The sequence below is a fragment of the Petromyzon marinus genome, chromosome 41, assembly GCF_048934315.1.
Source record: "Petromyzon marinus isolate PM22_M1 ecotype Great Lakes invasive population chromosome 41, UKy_Petmar_22M1.pri1.0, whole genome shotgun sequence".
NCBI lineage: Eukaryota > Metazoa > Chordata > Hyperoartia > Petromyzontiformes > Petromyzontidae > Petromyzon > Petromyzon marinus.
The window spans coordinates 7,698,619-7,718,535 of NC_133707.1; the positions used below are offsets into that span (position 1 = coordinate 7,698,619).

General features: G+C 48.5%; 1 protein-coding gene across 50 annotated transcripts in view; it reads right to left on the reverse strand.

Moving 5' to 3' along the window:
* Positions 1-19,917, reverse strand: part of LOC116951038 (uncharacterized) — a 137,265-nt gene that overhangs the window by 61,750 nt on the left and 55,598 nt on the right. For all 50 annotated transcript variants that reach the window (XM_076073294.1, XM_076073307.1, XM_076073296.1 and 47 more), the window contains exons 5-12: positions 15,884-15,982; positions 13,500-13,685; positions 12,341-12,364; positions 9,844-9,942; positions 8,785-8,883; positions 7,118-7,216; positions 5,762-5,959; positions 3,249-3,347 (exon numbers count right to left, since the gene is read on the reverse strand). In XM_076073294.1, coding sequence (XP_075929409.1) covers positions 3,249-3,347; positions 5,762-5,959; positions 7,118-7,216; positions 8,785-8,883; positions 9,844-9,942; positions 12,341-12,364; positions 13,500-13,685; positions 15,884-15,982 — 903 coding nt within the window. The remainder of the gene's footprint in view (positions 1-3,248; positions 3,348-5,761; positions 5,960-7,117; positions 7,217-8,784; positions 8,884-9,843; positions 9,943-12,340; positions 12,365-13,499; positions 13,686-15,883; positions 15,983-19,917) is intronic.

Genomic DNA, 19,917 nt, shown 5'->3' on the forward strand with positions numbered 1-19,917 from the left:
AGCTTGCTTCAATGTGTGGTGTTCCCACAGAGGGGATTTCTTTAAACAAAAGGAAGGAGCAGCAATGGGCTCTCCTTTTTCTCCTGCTATAGCAAATTTGTACATGGAAAACTTTGAAATAAGAGCACTTGCCTCGAGCACATGAAAACCATCTTTTTGGTTTAGATATGTGGATGACACTTTGGTTGTCTGGCCACATGGTATAGATACACTTAATGATTTTCTAAATAATCTCAATGCACAAAACCCGGCCATCCAGTTTACCATGGAAATGAAGGTGAATAACACACTCCCGTTCCTAGATATTTTGCTTGGACATGGCCTAAATGGTAAAATAACACACAGCGTTTACAGAAAGCAAACGCACACTGGTGCCTATCTGAATGCAGATTCGCATCATCATCCAGCTCAGAAATCCTCTCTTATCAAGACGCTCATACATCGGGCTAAAACAGTGTCAGATGGTGAAAGTCTAGTGAGAGAGATCAAACATGTTAAAGAAGCACTACGACAGAATGGCTACAATAATGCTCAAATTAACAGAGCACTGAATGCCAAATCACGATCGCAAAGCAATACTGCTGAAAGCGATCAGATTGTTAAATCAATTAAGATTCCATATATCTCAGGAGTAACTGACAAATTAGCCCGTGTTTTGCAAAAGCAAAACCTTACAGTAAGATTTGGTACAGTGGACACAATTTAAAAACTAGTATCTTGCACTAAAGACGCATTACCTAAATTATCAACAGAAGGTGTATATCAGATTAATTGTTTATGTGGCAAATGCTATATTGGACAGACGGGACGTAACATCAGCATAAGACTAAAAGAACATCAAAGAAATATTAAATTATCTCAAACACAACTGTCGGCAGTGGCAGAACATGCTTGTCAACAAGGACACTCAATTGATTTTGATAACGTTGAAGTGTTGTGTAAAACTAATAATTACTGGCAAAGACTAATTAGAGAATCCATTTAAATTGAGAGAAATAGAAATAACTTTAATCGCTCTGACAGCTACATGCTTAGTGCGGCTTTGAAGCGTATTATTAAATAATACATATTACAATTCCTTATAGGGGAAACACATACTAATTAATGGATTACTAACGTAGCATATAATCACAATAACACACATTACAACTAATTACTAATCTACAACTCATTATTAATCACAACCATTGACTGATTACCAATCGATTATATAATTACAATACCCCCCCCCCCCCCCCCGCCTCAAATCACTGCACCTGAATGAGTGAAATGATGACGTCACCTGCTGCTCTATTTAAGACCGGGAGCAAGCGAGGGCTTTACCATTCTGGCGAATTGCCCGATGATGGTGGATGTAATTACCAGCGAAACGTCGTACTCAAACTGTAAATGTTGTGGATTCACTCTTCAACACACCGGTGGGCTAAAGTAGTGAACTATTTGTCTTTTGTAAACGTGACACTTTTTTACTAATTGGCCGTGTCGGGTGGTGGAGGGTTACGACACATTTATAAATAACGCGATCTAACCCAAAATCTTTATTATGAATAATATTGGTCGCGAAAGCCTACGTGTTAAACCGCAATGCAAACCCTTCACACACGGAGTGGATATCACAGAACTGCCTCTGACAATCCTTCAAGTGATCTCTGGTGCACACAGTGAGTGAACTCTGGTCCACACAGTGAGTGATCTCTGGTCCACACAGTGAGTGAACTCTGGTCCACACAGTGAGTGAACTCTGGTCCACACAGTGAGTGAACTCTGGTGCACACAGTGAGTGAACTCTGGTCCACACAGTGAGTGAACTCTGGGCCACACAGTGAGTGATCTCTGGTCCACACAGTGAGTGATCTCTGGTCCACACAGTCAGTGAACTCTGGTCCACACAGTGAGTGAACTCTGGTGCACACAGTGAGTGAACTCTGGTCCACACAGTGAGTGAACTCTGGTCCACACAGTGAGTGATCTCTGGTGCACACAGTGAGTGAACTCTGGTCCACACAGTGAGTGATCTCTGGTCCACACAGTGAGTGAACTCTGGTCCACACAGTGAGTGAACTCTGGTCCACACAGTGAGTGAACTCTGGTGCACACAGTGAGTGAACTCTGGTCCACACAGTGAGTGAACTCTGGGCCACACAGTGAGTGATCTCTGGTCCACACAGTGAGTGATCTCTGGTCCACACAGTCAGTGAACTCTGGTCCACACAGTGAGTGAACTCTGGTGCACACAGTGAGTGAACTCTGGTCCACACAGTGAGTGAACTCTGGTCCACACAGTGAGTGATCTCTGGTCCACACAGTGAGTGAACTCTGGGCCACACAGTGAGTGATCTCTGGTCCACACAGTGAGTGAACTCTGGTCCACACAGTGAGTGAACTCTGGGCCACACAGTGAGTGAACTCTGGTCCACACAGTGAGTGAACTCTGGTGCACACAGTGAGTGAACTCTGGGCCACACAGTGAGTGAACTCTGGGCCACACAGTGAGTGAACTCTGGGCCACACAGTGAGTGAACTCTGGGCCACACAGTGAGTGAACTCTGGTGCACACAGTGAGTGAACTCTGGGCCACACAGTGAGTGAACTCTGGTGCACACAGTGAGTGAACTCTGGGCCACACAGTGAGTGAACTCTAGTCCACACAGTGAGTGAACTCTGGGCCACACAGTGAGTGAACTCTGGTCCACACAGTGAGTGAACTCTGGTGCACACAGTGAGTGAACTCTGGTCCACACAGTGAGTGAACTCTGGTGCACACAGTGAGTGATCTCTGGTCCACACAGTGAGTGAACTCTGGGCCACACAGTGAGTGAACTCTGGGTCACACAGTGAGTGAACTCTGGGTCACACAGTGAGTGAACTCTGGGTCACACAGTGAGTGAACTCTGGTCCACACAGTGAGTGAACTCTGGTGCACACAGTGAGTGAACTCTGGGCCACACAGTGAGTGAACTCTGGGCCACACAGTGAGTGAACTCTGGGCCACACAGTGAGTGAACTATGGGCCACAAAGTGAGGGGGAGCACTTTTCCCTCTCGCTCTGCACGCGGGATTCAACGAATGCGACGAAGCAAACACAACACGGATGAAGCTCAAATCAGCACACAGAGGCATGGGTATGGGAGGTGCGGGTATGGTGATGGCAGGGTCACAGTAAATGAGGTCAGAGGTCACGGATAAGGGCTCAGGGGTCGTATTTGGGGGGGGGGGGGGAGTAGGGGGGATGTTGGAGAGCGGCGAACCTCGGTCACGGCCTCGATGGACGCTCCGTATTTGAGCAGAAGCTCCATGACGCGAATCCGGTTCTTCTTGCAGGCGATGTGCAGCGGCGTGAAGCCGTTCTGTCCCGGGTGTGCGAGCCGGATGACAGAACCACGGGGCAGAGGGGAGAGGAGACACACGGGGAAGAGACACAAAAGGAGAGTCAATGAGAGAGGCAACGTCAGACATGATTGCACGGCTGGGGAAGAGGGGAATGACGACAGGGAGAGCGTGACGTCCGACAGATGAGATGCGCAGTTTAAGAAACACATGGGTGAAACGAAATTGGGAAGACGCAACAGTGAAGAAGGCTTGTACGCAAAGAATATCAAGCAGGATGGAAAACGGAAATGTCAAGGCAATTCGGCACGGAGGCTCACGCAGACACTCGTAATCCAGGCGTGGTCTTCCCCGTCAGGCTGTACGTTGAGCATTCCTTCTCTCAAGCTTTCGCCATGCACTACTGCGGGCACCTTCCAGGATCTCTGGAGCTGAAGATGCCGCCGCAGCCGTGCGTTGAGAAAGCTCGTGAGAATAAACACTCGACAACACGTGGCCTAACCCGGAAGACTGTACGCACACTTGGAACATCAAGTCCATCAAGAACAAATGGTAAACAAAGCCCAGCACGCAACACATCGTACAGCAGTGCTTCTCAACCGTTTTCTCACACTCTCGAAGCTCGCTCCATCTTCGCGAAACACGGTTTGCCCAACTGCGCGTGCCCGACTGAGGGAGTTGAGGAGGGCCGAGGGGGGTGGGGGGCCGACGGCTGTCTTGCTGCTACCACACTGCGCCGCGACCAATGGAGAGGGGAGGGCGGGAGGAGGTTGGGGGAGGGGGGTGCTGGATTGGCCACTAAACGGCTAAACAGGAGGAGTAGGAGAGTTCGTCTGTCCCAGCGTGCCAACGAGGTTCTTTCCTTTTCCTATTATTCCGAAAATACCGCCACAGCACAGCCGCTGGGACTCTCACCGCGCGTCGCCGACGTGCTGCAGCACGCCCGTTGTGAAGCAATGCTGTGTGGAGGACGGGATGGACCGACACGGTGGTGTAAAAGCGGCGCGCTTCTCAAACTCCAGGCGTTCTGACCGCCGGGCGTGCGGATTTCCGCAATTACCGCCAGTCCGGTACGCACGTCGGTGGCGTGACCCACGTAAGCACGGCGGTGGCATGGCCCACGTACGCATGGCGATGGCGTGACCTGCGTATGCACGGCAGCGTGACCCGCGTACGCACGGCGGTGGCGTGACCCACATATACACAGCGGCGAGAATTCGTAGGAAAAAAAAATATGGGAAGGCGTTGCCACTGGAGGTAGTCGCGAGTTCTGGAGTTTGAGAAACTGTGGCCGACATGAAGACGCAACGCAAACATAAATGATCGGCTCTTATTTTGCAGAACCGTACCCTGGATTGTTTTCCAGGCTGTGTGACTTCAGTGTGAAGGTTCATTCGTGCAAAACAACTTTAAAAGTTCAGGTCACCCACTCCATTGTAGCTCTCTCGTGATGTGCCTGTTTTCACAGTTTATATAAAGCTAAATTGTAAGCGCAGAAAGTAGGGTACGCGAGTACATAAGACTGTAGCATCTGGAGGGGTTTTGTGGGAAGAGCTTTCGACTTGTGGTCCAAAACTGTGACAAACGGAGGCACTGGGGTGCCCATTGTGTTTATTAGCACGGGACAGCCCAAGTACTGAGTTCTAAGTTACATTGTAGTGACACCACTGAAGTGCAATAATTTCGACACTTAAAGAATGCCCTTCATCATATCGTCCTCTATTTATCTAAGTTGAGCCATGCTGAGTTTCAAGACTTTTTTGTTCAAGAGGGTCTTGCATCGAGATGTACAGATGTCAGGAGAAAACACGAGTAATTGGAAACAACTCGCACATACAAGGAGGTAATACTCAAAAGCTCCTTATAGATGGATACAAGAATGCTTTACTGCACTGCCGCTTCCTGGCCACTCCGCGGCCCAAGCCTGCATCGCCTGCTGGGTCCCAGGCCGACACCCACGGAAGAACTAACCACGCTCGAAGCCTGCTTAGCTTCTGAGATCTGACAAGGCCGGTGCTGCATTGAGGTTGAGTTGGCCGACGGCGGTCTACAGAATAAGAGCAATTCATTTCCTATTGGTTGCATCTTCCTGCAATGTGGGGAACACGGACAGGAGCACGATAGTGAAAACACGACTCGTGCACACGGGAGGTACAGTGAGACACACACGCGCGTATGCGCGCACGCATGCACGTGCGTGTGGGTAAAGAGCAATCGAGTGTGCAGGTGGTGTAACTGCACCGGAACCCCATGGCCTTGAGGGGCCCGGGTGCCAGGCTACAAAGAGGGGGGAGGGGGGGAGGGGTGGAGAGATGTGGGAGAATCGGACAGAGTGGAGGCCTCCCACGTTTCATTCCTTGCGCCACCGGTGCGTGCACGCGTGTGTGTGTGCGCGTGTGTGTGTGCGTGCGTGCGACACGAGAATCTGACGTACCAGCGCTCGCACGTTGGGGTTGGCGCCCTTGTCCAGGAGCACCTTGGCGGTGCGGTAGTGGCCGCAGTGCGCCGCCACGTGCAACGCCGTCAGGTAGTCCAGGGTGATGTCGTCGACGGGTGCGCGGTACTGCATGAGGACCTGCACGCACTCCACGTGGTCGCCCTGCGTCGCCATGTGCAGCGGGGAGAGCCCGTTCTGTGGGGGGGGGGGGGGGGGCGCACACACACGGAGGCAGGGGTCACCCGTGTAGCCGTGCACACGGTTGGTAGCGAGAGCTGTGTGCGAGCGCACTATTCACCCTTTTTCCCTTCCCAGACGTCTGCAATTTGCAGGGTGGGTGTCCCGTTCGCCTCTGAATCTTGGAACAGGCAAGCGGCTGAGGGTTTATTTTACTTAGAAAGGCGTAGTAGCGCCATTGTTTTTCACGATATTATACTCACCGCTGAATATAGCAACACAACCGCACTCTATAACAGCGAAACAGGAATCGAACTCGGGTCACCAGGTTTATACTGCAGTGCGCTAACCGCTGCACTACTGCTTCTTTAGGACGCGCACATGCGCGTGCACACACAAAGATCCTCCAGGTAGCCATGAATATTGTTGGTGGCAAGGGCTGTTAGCGAGAGCACCATAAATCATCAATCATGAGTCTGCTGCTTCAAAAAAATGAAGTCTGGAATCAATATGCTTTGTTCGCTGAACAAACAGCTTACAGCAGAGGCATGTAATGATGCATCAATTGGGTGACTATAATCTATTCTTACGTTCCCACTACATGCATCAAACGATGCGTGTACAGTAATAATAAATTATTTATGGTGTATGAAAATTACATGCAAAGGATTAGCACAGTTTACGATTAGGGATCATGTAGTGAACAAAACTGTATGTGAAACAATATGAACGGAACCGAAAAAGATTTTTCAAAAATGTTTATCAAATCTGAACCCCCTTATTGTGACAATTCATCAAATCATTGGGGGAAGTGCATCGTTACACAACACAAGGCTGACAGTAGAACGTGAAAGCCAGAAGTGAGTGTGCAGCACAGGAACAAACGTCGGGATTCAAATGCAGCCAAGTGTTCAGTGGCTTTGCTGCTGGGAAAAGGTGAAGGTGCAGGTCTGCATTTTCTTGCTCACGGCACTGCCGGTGGAAAGGCAGCCACTCGAGAGAGAGAGAGAGTATTTGGCCTACTCTTCTACACTGGCCCTACCACCTTAGAAGAGGTGGGTGAACCACACACTTTAACCCACCGCACGTGACCGACCGATCGCCTAACCGCTGGTTGGACAGGGGGTTTTGAATCGAAGCGGCGTGACCTCCGCGAGATGTCGTAAACTCTCTTACCTTGGTCTTGGCGAGTATCGGGGCGCCCTGCTCCAGAAGAATCTCCACCACCTGCTCGTGGCCGCTCCGGGCCGCGCAATGCAGCGGGGTCAGTCCGTCCTGACGGTGTGCGTAGAGGTGGGGGGGGTGGAGTGTATAGAACATGAGTCCCCAAGGGTGAAGTCCCAAGTAATTTGCTGCTGAAATGAAACTGAACTGTTTTTTTTTTATTTTCGCAGATAAAGCCCACTGAGCTATCTAGCTCTTTTTCAGAAGCGAACTGGCCACAAATGGTAGCTCAACGAAGTGGCTTATCGTTTTGTGGAAATTTACAGCAGTCAAATCGTCTAAACGCATGTTTATAAATGCGGAAGGGAAAAACCGGAGGACCCGGAGAAAAATCCATGCAACCACGTTGAGAGAGACGCGCAAACGCCAAATATACAGGCGTCAGGCTCGGGACCGAACCCATGACCTCCTGCACACCAGGCAAGGGAGATAACATATCGTTACCGCTGCGCTCTCCAGCTCTGAGCCGGTGGAGGAAATTCCACATTCCTATGGCAGGGGTGAGTCTTTATGTAAGACAACCACTTTTGACTATACCCAAAACGTAGGAGTTGTTTCAATCCACCCAAGTGGGATGATAGGCTGAGTCAACCCTCAACCAGGATTTGAACTTCCAAACTTCGAACTGTGAGCCGCTCACTCTGCTTGGCCACCAGGTGGCTGAGTGGTAATGGTGCATCAATATTATGATTATTTCTGCCTTGTTCACTCATCAAAGCATCCCTGACAACTGGTACCATCATTTATATAGAAAGGAGATTCAAAGAAACATTGGGGGACTGCGTTGGCTTTGGCGCAAAAATGTACTGGAAAAAAAATGAAATCACTCTCATGTTGCGAAATTTACCCGACATGTTCACGTACTTTACATCCGTGAGAATAAGTTGAGCCATAGGCGAAGGTTATCATTGTTCACAGGCGAAGGCTGCGATTTTGTCAGGGAGGTCATCACTGGTCATGGCCATTGCAAATTAGAATGAAGTCCAAAGATAAATCTTGGACGTGGCTGGGGGAAACAAACTCCATGGGGCTCTCCCTTTGGTTCCTTTCAACAATGCGGTACACTTGGGGGGTTTGGCGGCAGTGGGGTTAGGATTCATATTGGGGCTACCCCCACCCAACTCTGTGACCTTTCTGATGATAATTATCTGAATTATAGTTTATTTCCTGCACCTCGACCACATCCAGCTTACAGCCTTAGTCATGGCCCATGCCAGAGGGTTTTGTTGTATGTATGTTGTGAACTTCTGTCGCACCATACGTAGCCAACCGTGCTAATTAGAGGTGCGGGAGAAGGACAACAAACTGAAGACAAAAAGTCGTTTGAAAAAACACTAGTTTTCAATTGAGATTAAAAAGTCCAGTGGCTTCCGAGTATCTGAAGTAAGAGCGTTCCAAACGGCCGCAGAGGTGCATCTGAAAGTGCGCAATGCGGTGACTGTCTTTGTCACGATAGTTGGCCAAAAGCCGCTGCTGCGAGGATGACCGGAGTTCACGTGACGGTTCATGCTCATTGCCACGAGATCGGCGAGGTACTGTGGTTCATTTGTGGAAAGCCCTTTGGGTGTAATGAGTGGTTGTGTTTGTTGGTGGTGGGGGGGGGGTAGCGTGACTCTCACCCGGGTCTTGCCGTCGATGTTCGCTCCATGCTCGAGAAGCAGGCGAACCACGTTCCCGTTGCCTCTCTTGGACGACACATGCAGAGGGGTGATTCCGTTCTGCATGGTCACGCACACACGATCACGCACGCACGGTCACACACGGTCACGCACGGTCACGCACGCACAAGCGACGCGAGCACCTTCCAAAGGCAACCGCTATCTCACCGCTCCACCTCCTCCAAAGCGATGACATCCGTGCGAAACGCACACCGAGCCAAGGTCGATCCCTATGTCAACACAGCCACACTGACAGTGTGCAGGCCAGGTATCAAGATGATTGACATCGTCATCAATCATCATTACCACCGCCATCATCATCACCACCACCGTCACCATCATCCTCCTGTCTCCATAAACTGCTGAGTTAAAATTCATCATCCTCAATCAATAAAGGAATTACTGTCATTGTCATCTCTGCTGATGATTCCTTCATGGTGAAGGAATTACCACGGTTGGCCACGTGCGGTACAGAAAAAGTTTGACATGCATACAACCTGACTCACAGTGATGACATCACCTTTACTCTGTATTAGACCAAAACAGGGAGACTTCTTCACAATTCTGGCTATTGCGTGATGAAGCTGGTTGTAATCACCAGCTAAACGTCTTACTCAAATTGTAAATGATGTGGGTTTACTCTCCAACACACCGGTGTGCTGAAGTAGTAACTGCCACGTTTTGTTGACATGACGAACCTTACTAATTGGCTGTGTCGGGTGGTGGCAGGTTAACAATACATTTATATTTACGCGATCTAACCCAAAAAACCTTTATCATGAACAATATCGGTCGCGAAAGCCTACATGTTAAACATACATCCATGACAAGGGCCCTTATCCAGCAAGTGAAATATCAATGACTCTTGAAGCGGATAACAAAAACGAAATCATCATCATCATCAACAACAGCAGCACGGAGAACTAATTTCAAATGCAGTCGGCCAAACATCCCGACGCAGGATCCTGTTGACGAGAAGCCCCCCCCCGCCCCACCCCTCCCCGAGACCGAGCAGCTCACGTTGGCCGCGAAGTTGACGGCGGCTCCGCGGTTCAGCAGCAGCGTGGCCACGTTGATGTTCCCGTAGTGGGCGGCGATGTGAAGGGGCGTGAATCCGCTCTGGAACAAGTTCGGGCGCACGCGCGTGGATCGCCCGTCATCCTCTGGGCAAGAGCGTCCCCACTGCTACACTCCTCGGGCGGCTGCGCCGGTGCCAGGGACTTGCCCGCTTTGCTAAACATTGCTCCCTTTGGCGAAGAAAACACGTCAGCAACTTTGGTGTGAAGGCGGTGGCGTTGGTGGTGATGGTGTTTGGTTTTCGAGTCCGTCTGTACGTATTTGCCTATCTGTGTCTATAATTGTTTCTGTATGTGTGGATATTTCGGGGTTTTAAAAAAAAAAATACTTTGACAAGAGCTGGGTACAAGCTTAAGGCACAGAAATGTCGTGGAGCGGAGCCCGAACTCGGGGATCCTGGGTTCTGGGCACGGGCGAGGATTGCGCCCACGTGTGTGGATATTTCTACATTTCTCTCTCCCTCTCTCTCAGTCACTAGGTTTCCATTAAAAAGATAAATAATTCAGCCTATATTTGAATATAAACATTGGTTGTATACAATTTGAATGTTGTTTAAAGTATTTTTGATTAAAAAAATAAACATTCCAGGTATATTGATGCGTGAGATTGATTGTATATGCGTTTTATTTACAAAATATGTTATCGTTTTGTAATAAGCACAGTTCGCAGCGATAATCCATTACACCAAATCACAGCCCTAGAAATCACAAAATGCTGAAAAATATTAATTGCAGAACTAATCGAGCAAGGCGTTTCATTTTTTATGGAGCTCAAAGCCGTAACTAATCATGCGCGAGCTCACTCATGTGCCAGACGAACGTGCGTGCATGTCTTCATTAGCCATAGCCTCTAAACGGGTCATTCGATCTGCTAAGTCATATTCATTCGTACAATGTTTAACATTGATGGTGTGTGGTGAGTGGGTGGGGTGGTAGGATGGTAGATGAGAAGGTAGGTAGGCAATTTGGTGAGTAGGTATGTGGATGGGTGAGTCGGTAGGTAGCTGATATGGTGAAGAGATATATAAACGGGTGAGTGAGTAGGTGCTTAGGTAGGTGAGCAGGAATGTGGATGAGTAAAAAGGTAGGCGATTTGGTGAACAGGCATGTGGGTGGGTCAGTGGGTAGGTAGGTGATATGGTGAACAGGCATGTGGGTGGGTCAATGGGTAGGTAGGTGATTTGGTGAACAGGCATGTGGGTGGGTCAGTGGGTAGTTAAGTGATTTGGTGAACAGGCATGTGGGTGGGTCAGTGGGTAGGTAGGTGATTTGGTGAACAGGCATGTTGGTGGGTCAGTGGGTAGGTAGGTGATTTGGTGAACAGGCATGTGGGTGGGTCAGTGGGTAGGTAGGCGATTTGGTTAGTAGGTATGTGGATAGGTGAGTGGGTAAGTAATTTGTTTGGTAAGTAGGTATGTGGGTAGGTAGGTATGTGGGTGAGTAGTAATGTAGATGGGTAGGTAGGTATGGAGGTGGGTAGGTAATTGGATGGGTAGGTATGTATGTGGGTGAGTAGGAAGATGGGTGCTTTGGTTGTGGGTGGGTAGGTATGTAGGTAGGTAAATGGGTTAGTAGGTAATTACATGAGTAGATAGGTGGGTGAGTAGTTTCGTGGTATGTAGGTACGTAGAGGTAGGTAGGTGGGTGTTTGAGTAGGTATAAGGGTGGGTGGGTATGTAGGTATGTAGAAGTAGGTAGGTGTTTGAGTAGGTAGAAGGGTGGGTGGGTATGTAGGTATGTAGAGGTAGGTAGGTAGGTGTTTGAGTAGGTAGAAGGGTGGGTGGGTATGTAGGTATGTAGAGGTAGGTAGGTGTTTGAGTAGGTAGAATGGTGGGTGGGTATGTAGGTAGGTAAATGGGTTAGTAGGTAGGTACATGAGTAGATAAGTGGGTGAGTAGTTTCGTGGGTATGTAGGTACATAGAGGTAGGTAGGTGGGTGTTTGAGTAGGTAGAAGGGTGGGTGGGTATGTAGGTATGTAGAGGTAGGTAGGTAGGTGTTTTAGTAGGTAGTAGGGTGGGTGGGTATGTAGGTAGTTGGCTAATGAAAAGAGGGGAAAAATAAAAAATACAACACTGCTAAACTTAAATAAAATAAACACTATAATCTAATTCAGATAACACGCTTCAACAATCATTCTTAAGATCGTGCAACAATGGTTCATCAGCAAAAGCAATATTAATGTTGCTTAATGCAGTTGGCGCATCACTGCCAAACAGCTGATATTCGCAGTCAGCAAAAATAAATAAAGAACATTTCCCTGTCGCAATGGAATAAGACGCATGTAGGATTAAACAAAGCGTTCCCGTACGTTTGCACAAAGGTCTAACGAAACTTTGCAGTCACGCGGTGCACTGGCGGTGCAGAGCGTGCGGGCGGCGTCACGATACAAACGGGGAAACCAGCTCCGTTTCACGAGAAACGCCAAAGCGCGAAACGTTACCTCCGTAGTTCTGTTCACCATCATCTGGGGGTTTGCGTTGCCAAAAAAATTCAAGACAGAAAACACAACAGTCTTTATCCTTTTTCAAAAACAAAATCATTGCAATGCATTTTGCACATTTATATATCATGATTGTACATATCGGGTCAAACACGCAATAGCCGTTGCGGGCATCAAAAATAGATTCCTGCACAACAGTGCATTGCATTATTTAGAATCTCCGTAAAGTGCATCACCAGGCACTAGATCCTCCGTAATCCATGAAATTCCAAGCAAGCATAGCGTGCGAGCGTGCGTACACTCATTAAGGCAATGTGACGCGGCTGTCAGGTCGCAGCCAGTTTCAAATAACTAAGAAATAATCTCGAATATTTTTAACGCTGCGATTGCTCGTGCCTCGAGCGATTAGATGCGCCACAGCGCACGTGTACATCGGCGACGAGGTGGCACGGACAGAAAGAAGGTCAGCACGGCACACGATGGGTGGTGGGGTGGCCAACACCACGTCTGGCCGCCTTTGTCTCCCCACTGCCTGACGTTTACACACTGCACCAGCTCGGTACTCATTTAAGGAGAGGTCCAGGACAGGTTAAAATATTTGCCACTGTTATTCGTCGTGAGCGGACCAATCAAACTCGGGTCGCAGGCTCGTAGCGGAGTCCGCTAAACCCTTTCACTACCGCTCCCGATAAAACATGGTCAAACAGACACACGAGACAAAGATCCCCCATATAGCGTTAACATATAATTAGGGAGTGGTTGGCCCACACCACGCCCGGAAACCTGTCTCTCCCCATTGCCGATGTTTACTACACACACGCACATCAGGTACTCATTTGAGGTTGAGTCGACCTACCGCTCCCCAAAGATCCCCCGTATAGCCTCTACAGATTGTAGGTAGCGAGCACCTATGAAGGCTGGTACGGCACCCAGACGCCTTTTTCTCCCCAGTGACGATGTTTACTACACACCACATCAGGTACTTAATTGAGTCCGAGTCGACCTACCGCTCCCCACATGCGCACACACACGCGTACACACACACACGTACACACACACACGCGTACACACACACACACACGCGTACACACACACACGCGTACACACACACACACGCGTACACACACACACGCACACATGCAGGCAGTGTGGGTGGCACCTTGGACTGCACGTCTGCGTTGTGGTCGTTGTGCAGCAGCAGCGCGGCCGCCTTGGTGTCATCCTTGCGCGCGGCAATGTGCAGCGCCGGCAGCCGAACCTTGCCCTTGGTGTCATTCTCGAGCAGCACGGCCACCACCTGGTCGTGGCCTTGCTGCAGCGCCACGGCCAACGGCGTGAAGCCATCCTGCACCGCGCGAATCCCATGACCGTCATCATCCTTCTGGAGACGTCAACTCTCTCAAGTGCGCAACAAACTTCCCAGCCATTGTTTATTCGCCGAGGCAAGACTTAATTCGCACCGCAATTAAAGATAACGCGTACACATTTTCTGTGAAATTTGCCTCGCAAAGAATTTCAAGGAAATTCTGATTTGCATGGAAATTGACTGCGGTGGGTGGGGGGGGGGGGGGAGCACACTATCAATACGGAACACGCTGCTTGCTGTATTCGAGCTGCGGCAATTTCACTAACCGCGCACCCACAGCCTCCATGATAAATCAGCGCCAGCACGACCGGCAGCAGCAGCAGCAGCAGTCGCGACATCATTCGGTCCGGCAACGTCACCCAAGTCAATGCCAAGTTTGTGCTTTTTAAAAATTATTTCTATTCTTGCACATGATGGCGATATGTTCAGGAGCGAAATGCCACTGTCGCGGTCTCCTGGCCAAGACGAGAGGGCTTCAGGAGAGAGAGAGAGTTCGTGTCGTTGTTCTGCCCCCCTCCTCGTCCGTTGAAGGAGCGCAGACGACGGGGGTTTACGATACGGTCCAACCGTGTGGGGTTGCATGGCCACAGTCACACTCCTGTGGCTTGTCTTTGCTTTATCCTCCATGTGTCTCTGTATTTATCTCTATGAATCTCTATGGCTCTCGATGATTATACAAGTCTGCGTCTCTGTGTGTTTAGTATGTGGTCCACGGTTTGCGTTGCATGGTCACATTTGCACTACTTTGGTTTGTCTATAATGTACCATTCATTATAATCACAGTGTTTGAACACAGATCCCGCCGGCCTCTTAATGCAAAGTAGCCAGCAGCTTTGAGTAGCAACCACAGTTCAGCAGATAGCAACCAATATTAATTGCAGGTTCAGTTGGGGACGAGGGGGGGAAAGGAATCAGGGGTAGGGGGAATTGGGGGGGGCCATTGGGAATTTTGTTCATGGTCTAAAAATCTCTGGAGTGGCCTCTTGAAAAACACATTACAGTTTGTTTCATCTAGAAACGTTGGAAATATTTATTCACGTGTTAGTTTATTTAAATATGAACAAATAAAGGATGCTACCCTTAATCTGATTTTTTCATTGGGTTGTTTTCATTTCGCCCTCCAGTTTTTTTCCCCACTTGACGGAGATTAATCCTCCCGAGTCGTGACAAACCGAATGGGGGGTGGGGAGGGGGAGAGGAGCCGGGGTGGGGTGTGGGCAGGAGCCGGGGTGGGGTGAGGGGGTCAATTCTGCTCTGGCTTCCCAGGGGCAAAGATACCTAAATCTGGCCCTGGTTTCTTGAAATGAACAAGGTTATCAGAGCTTGGGGAAGAGAGACAATAAAATTATCAAATGAGAGTTGCAAAGTTGAGCAGTTTGGGGAAAGGAGGAATAGAATCGTTGAGTTCTATGCAGCTGAACACTCTGTGGGCGAGCGAGTTAATCCAGTACGAGACCCAGACAAGGGTAGAGATGTCACGGCATTGCAACGTCTGGGCTATTAGCAGTAAAAGAGAGACAAATGAATGGGTGCATACCAGGCACAAAAATTGCTGTCACAGGACTGCGCGAGCTACCAAAGTGGGCAGCTGAGGGTAGTGGAGCAAAATCAATGGTTGTACTGTATTTCTATGCACCCGGGGCTATGCTCCCTGCCTTCCCCAGCATTGGTGATGTATGGTCAAATATACCTCCATGACCCGTAGGGGGTGGGAAGCCCTCAGCCAGCAGTGTTGACAACAGAGCTGTACGTGTACCTGTGCAAGCAAATTAAGTGGAAGTCCACTTGGTAGGTGGTCTTACCTCCTCGGTTGACATCTCACCTTGTGCTCAATATTTCACCTCATTCACGGTCTGATGCACGCCTTACCCAATCAATGTCACACGTGGTCAATGACTCACGTGGGTGATTCTTCACCTGGTCTGCGCCTGAATTGATGAGGTCTCTCTCCCCTGGTGAACATATTATCTACTCAGATCTTCACCCGGTTGGCATCTCATCTGGTTGACAATGGCCACATTCATGGTGAATTGGCCCTACGTGTGAATCACCATCATCCATGCAGCCATCATCTATCACCATCACCCATCACCTCCGATGAGCACGGTTGGCTATGTACGGTGCTTATGAAGTTCAACATACATCCAGCCCCCAGTGCCAAATCGATCGTGTCTCACCTCGGTGGCGATGCCCTGGTTGGCTGTGTTCTCCAGCAGATATTTGACGACGTCCAAGTGATTCTCCTGCGCCGCCATGTACAGCGGAGTGAAACCATTCTGTAAGTGCACGCACATCGCGTACACACACGCGCCACACACAAACACGCACGTGTGGACACATTAAGTAAGACACAAGTCAAACTGTCTCCAGGTTTAAACAGGGCGTTTGGTTAGTTCTCATTTCTATTTGCAGCCCTACACCATCATTTTTTTTCACAGCCATGATTCATTCACTGTGGGATGAAGGCCTCCATAAACTGCCACCATCCCTCATGGTTCTGTGATGCACTCATCCCCCCAGCTGCTGCACACGAGCTCATATCGTCGCTCCATGTTGGCGGTAATAGTCATGCTGTCCCAATGGACTCTCCCGAGGTAAAAGACATTCCACAGATATAACTACGGCCTACAGATAGTCAATCTTATATTTTTAGCTAGGTACACACACACCTCGATAGTGATACACATCGACACACTCTTACTCATCGTGTTGTTGGATCTTTATTATTTTTTATTCCATTTCTGTCCACACCGTGCAGTGCACCACCTCATCTCATATAAGATGGCATCACAGCTGCTCCTTCGATTGCCTCCTACCCACACTATATGCTGCTTCTTTGTAAAGCTGGAAATTTCAAAATCATCAGGCTGTATTATAATAAAAAAAAGTTTTGCTGGCTGGCTGGATAGCTGGAGGGAGGGCTGCTAGTTAAGTGAAACTTTTTAAAATGAAATTATTGATAGTTTGGCTGAGACCATTAACTCTCGAAAACCCAATTTAATGAAAGTTGCTTGCCGAGTGTAGGATGTCAGTGTTGTTAGCTCAGTGCTTACACAGGGCATTATCTCCCTGAGCCACCTGGCCATTTCGATGTCACAGATTTTTTAACAACTCTGATGCTGATAGCAAAACCCAAATTAACTCTTCGTGAAGATTACTGGTGAAGTTACACTGCCCTTTATTAATCCACTGGATTACTGGATTAATGCCACCCCACTCCGTGTCAGTCATGAGGGTTGTTTGACCATACTTCACCATATTTTGTTGGTGCGGGTAGGTGAAGGGCGGGCGGCCAAGACCGGTTTAGTTATCACTCGCAAGCGATATTAGCCAGAGAGCCGAGAATCCAAGTCAGGGTGCCGGGTTCATAGCGGAGTTGGCCTCACCAGTGAGGATAAAACACGGAGGCACAGTCAAGCAACTCGGCCGAGGGTACTGCATCACGTAAATATACACAGCAATACCTTCGGTGTACGTCGGGGATGCGTTCCTGAAAGGTGCGACGAATATTGAAACGGCGTCAATAAAAGCGATTTACAGGGTGGGTCGAGGCGAAGGCTATTCTTACATACCTAGGAAATAAAACAAAACAAAAATCACAAAACCACGACCCCACCGGCTCATCAGCAACACCTGATGGTGATGATGATGAGCACCGCTCACGGCGGTAGTTGCCCTCGTCGGTCCGTCTTTGCGAATCGAAATGGGCCGCAAATCGTGCTCCTGATATGGGGCATGAGCCACGAGCTATTTTAAAACATTGCCCCCCTCGACCCCCGGCGTCCTCATTACCAGGCCTCGCGCTCACATCATTCGGGACACGGGGACTGTGAGACAACGACAAGTAGGGTGGGGGGAAATCGGAAATCGATGGATGGGGCCGGGGGTTTGGAAGGCGATTATCTAAAAACAGCACCGTGGGGCCGGCCGGTAAACGCCCGGGGCAAACTGGCACCTCGCCTACATCATGATGATGTTCGTTATTGTGTTTCCACACCGCCGTCACCACTGCCCTATTTTATTATCGTTTAATGTGCTGTCAAATATACAGGGGCGTGTTGTGTGCACGTTTGTGCCCTTGTCCGTTTGCCTTTGTGCATGTGGATACGCTTGTGTGTAAATGTGTGCCTTAATAGATTCTCACCAACAACAGTTTAAGGTCATATGGGAGGATATTTGTCTTTCATTTTTAAATGTGGGCGTGCATGAATACATGGGTGTTATGGGAAATGGTGTAATAGTAGTTAACGCATAATGCTTCGAACTTCACTTCCAAAGTTCGAGCCCTGGCTGTGGCAAACATCGGTGGTAAATGTCTGAACTGGTTCTGGGCATTCCCTAGGTCAACTCAGCCTTAAACGAGTACCTGGTGTGGTGTGTAAACATCAGCACTCGGGAGACAAAGGCAGCTGGGCATGTTTACTGGCCATACCACCCTTTATTGCACCGCCCTGGCCTTAATAGGTCCTCGCTAACAGCACTTGCCCTCAGTCTGTTAAGGCTATAAGGGGGATCTTTGTCTGTCTATATATGTGCACTTGGGATAATTCTCTCAACGATCATCTCAGCCTAGAGCGTACCTTTCGGAGTATGAAAGTATGGAATGTGCTTTTATGAATGCAGACCATTTTCCCGTGTCAGTGAAATGTGTTCGACGTCACTTCAATCGGCCAATCAAATCATAGACGAGCCTACGGCTAGAAGCTGGGCTCTCCAATTCTTTACGTAATTGATTAACACACTGGTTATCAGCAAATCGGAACAGCACGAAAATAGTTTGGAGGGATAAAGTGTCGCGTCACCACACGTGGCCACTCGCTGGGAGCAAATGGCTTGGTGATGTCAGTGGCGTCATCCACACACGTTACGCTGGGCATTGTGAGGGCTTCCCTGCTTCTCATGGTGAGGGCACTGTCGATTTTTTTAAAGAGCCGGAGTAATCAACCACAAAACTAGCAACAACAGAAAAACGTCAACTGAAACTATAAAAACGAAACTATTTTTATTTTACCAGATAAGGCCCACTGAGCTGTATAGCTCTCTTTCAGAAGCGACCTGGCGACATCAAAAATGATAGCTCAACGAAGTGGCTTACCATGTGGAAATGTATAGCAGCCAAATACTCTAAACGTGTGATGTTGATTCTAAATGTGGAGGGAAAAACCGGAGGACCCGGATAAAAATCCACACGACCACGAGGAGGTAAGAGGCAAACTCCATGGGTTAAGGATCAACACATTGGTCAATAATGCTGTGGCCTTAAACGAAAAATAGATATTATAGGCGATGTGTTGAGCATTGGGCCCTTCTTTATGGCACATCGAGGCCTGCTGAGAATTGATCATTAGAGTTGGAGACTGAACTTATATTGTTTGAAATGTTTCCCGATGAACAGTTTTTTTCGGAATATGAATGTCTGCATTTCTAGCTCACGAGCAACGGGCATAAATAGTTGACTATACAGTTGAGACAATTGATCGACTATTCCAATGATCGTCCCATCTGTAAATGACAACACAATGTATATGTATATGCATGTGTGTTTGTTGAACTTCTGTCGCACCGTACATAAGCCAACCGTGCAAATCGGAGGTACCTTGCTGCATATAAATAATTTTCATTATATTTCGATTTAAAGCTTTCGTGACTGCAAAGATTCATCTTCTTTGGTTCTTTCGGTAAAGTCACGTAGAATGAGAATAAAATAATAAAATAAAACAATACAATTCTCACTGTTTCGGCCACAACACAAGCGGCCTTCTTCAGGTGAAGGAACAATTGACGACAGTTTTTTGAAAGAACCAAAGAAGATGAATTTTCATTATTTTAAAAGGTTAGGCCTCAGTAACGACTTTCCATTACACAACGGATGTTTTTTTTTGCCCATGAATTATCGACCAGACTGCTACCACCAACTCATTAGTTTAATGGTTTAATAACCGGCGGCGAGAAAAATTAAACCCCAGAACTCAGCGGTGCTGGCTCTCAGGGCTTGAACGCGGCCATTACGAACCACGAGCATTTGGCCAGCATGCACTCTTGCCATGTACGTACAAGTCGTTTCGTCAATCCACTGCTGGATAAAAACGCATGTACATGTTGAACTGATTTTGCACCGTACATAACCAACCGTGCTAATCGGAGGTGCGGGGGAAGGACGACAAACTACACACACTAAAACTGTTCTAAAGAAATTCGTTTCCAATCTAGA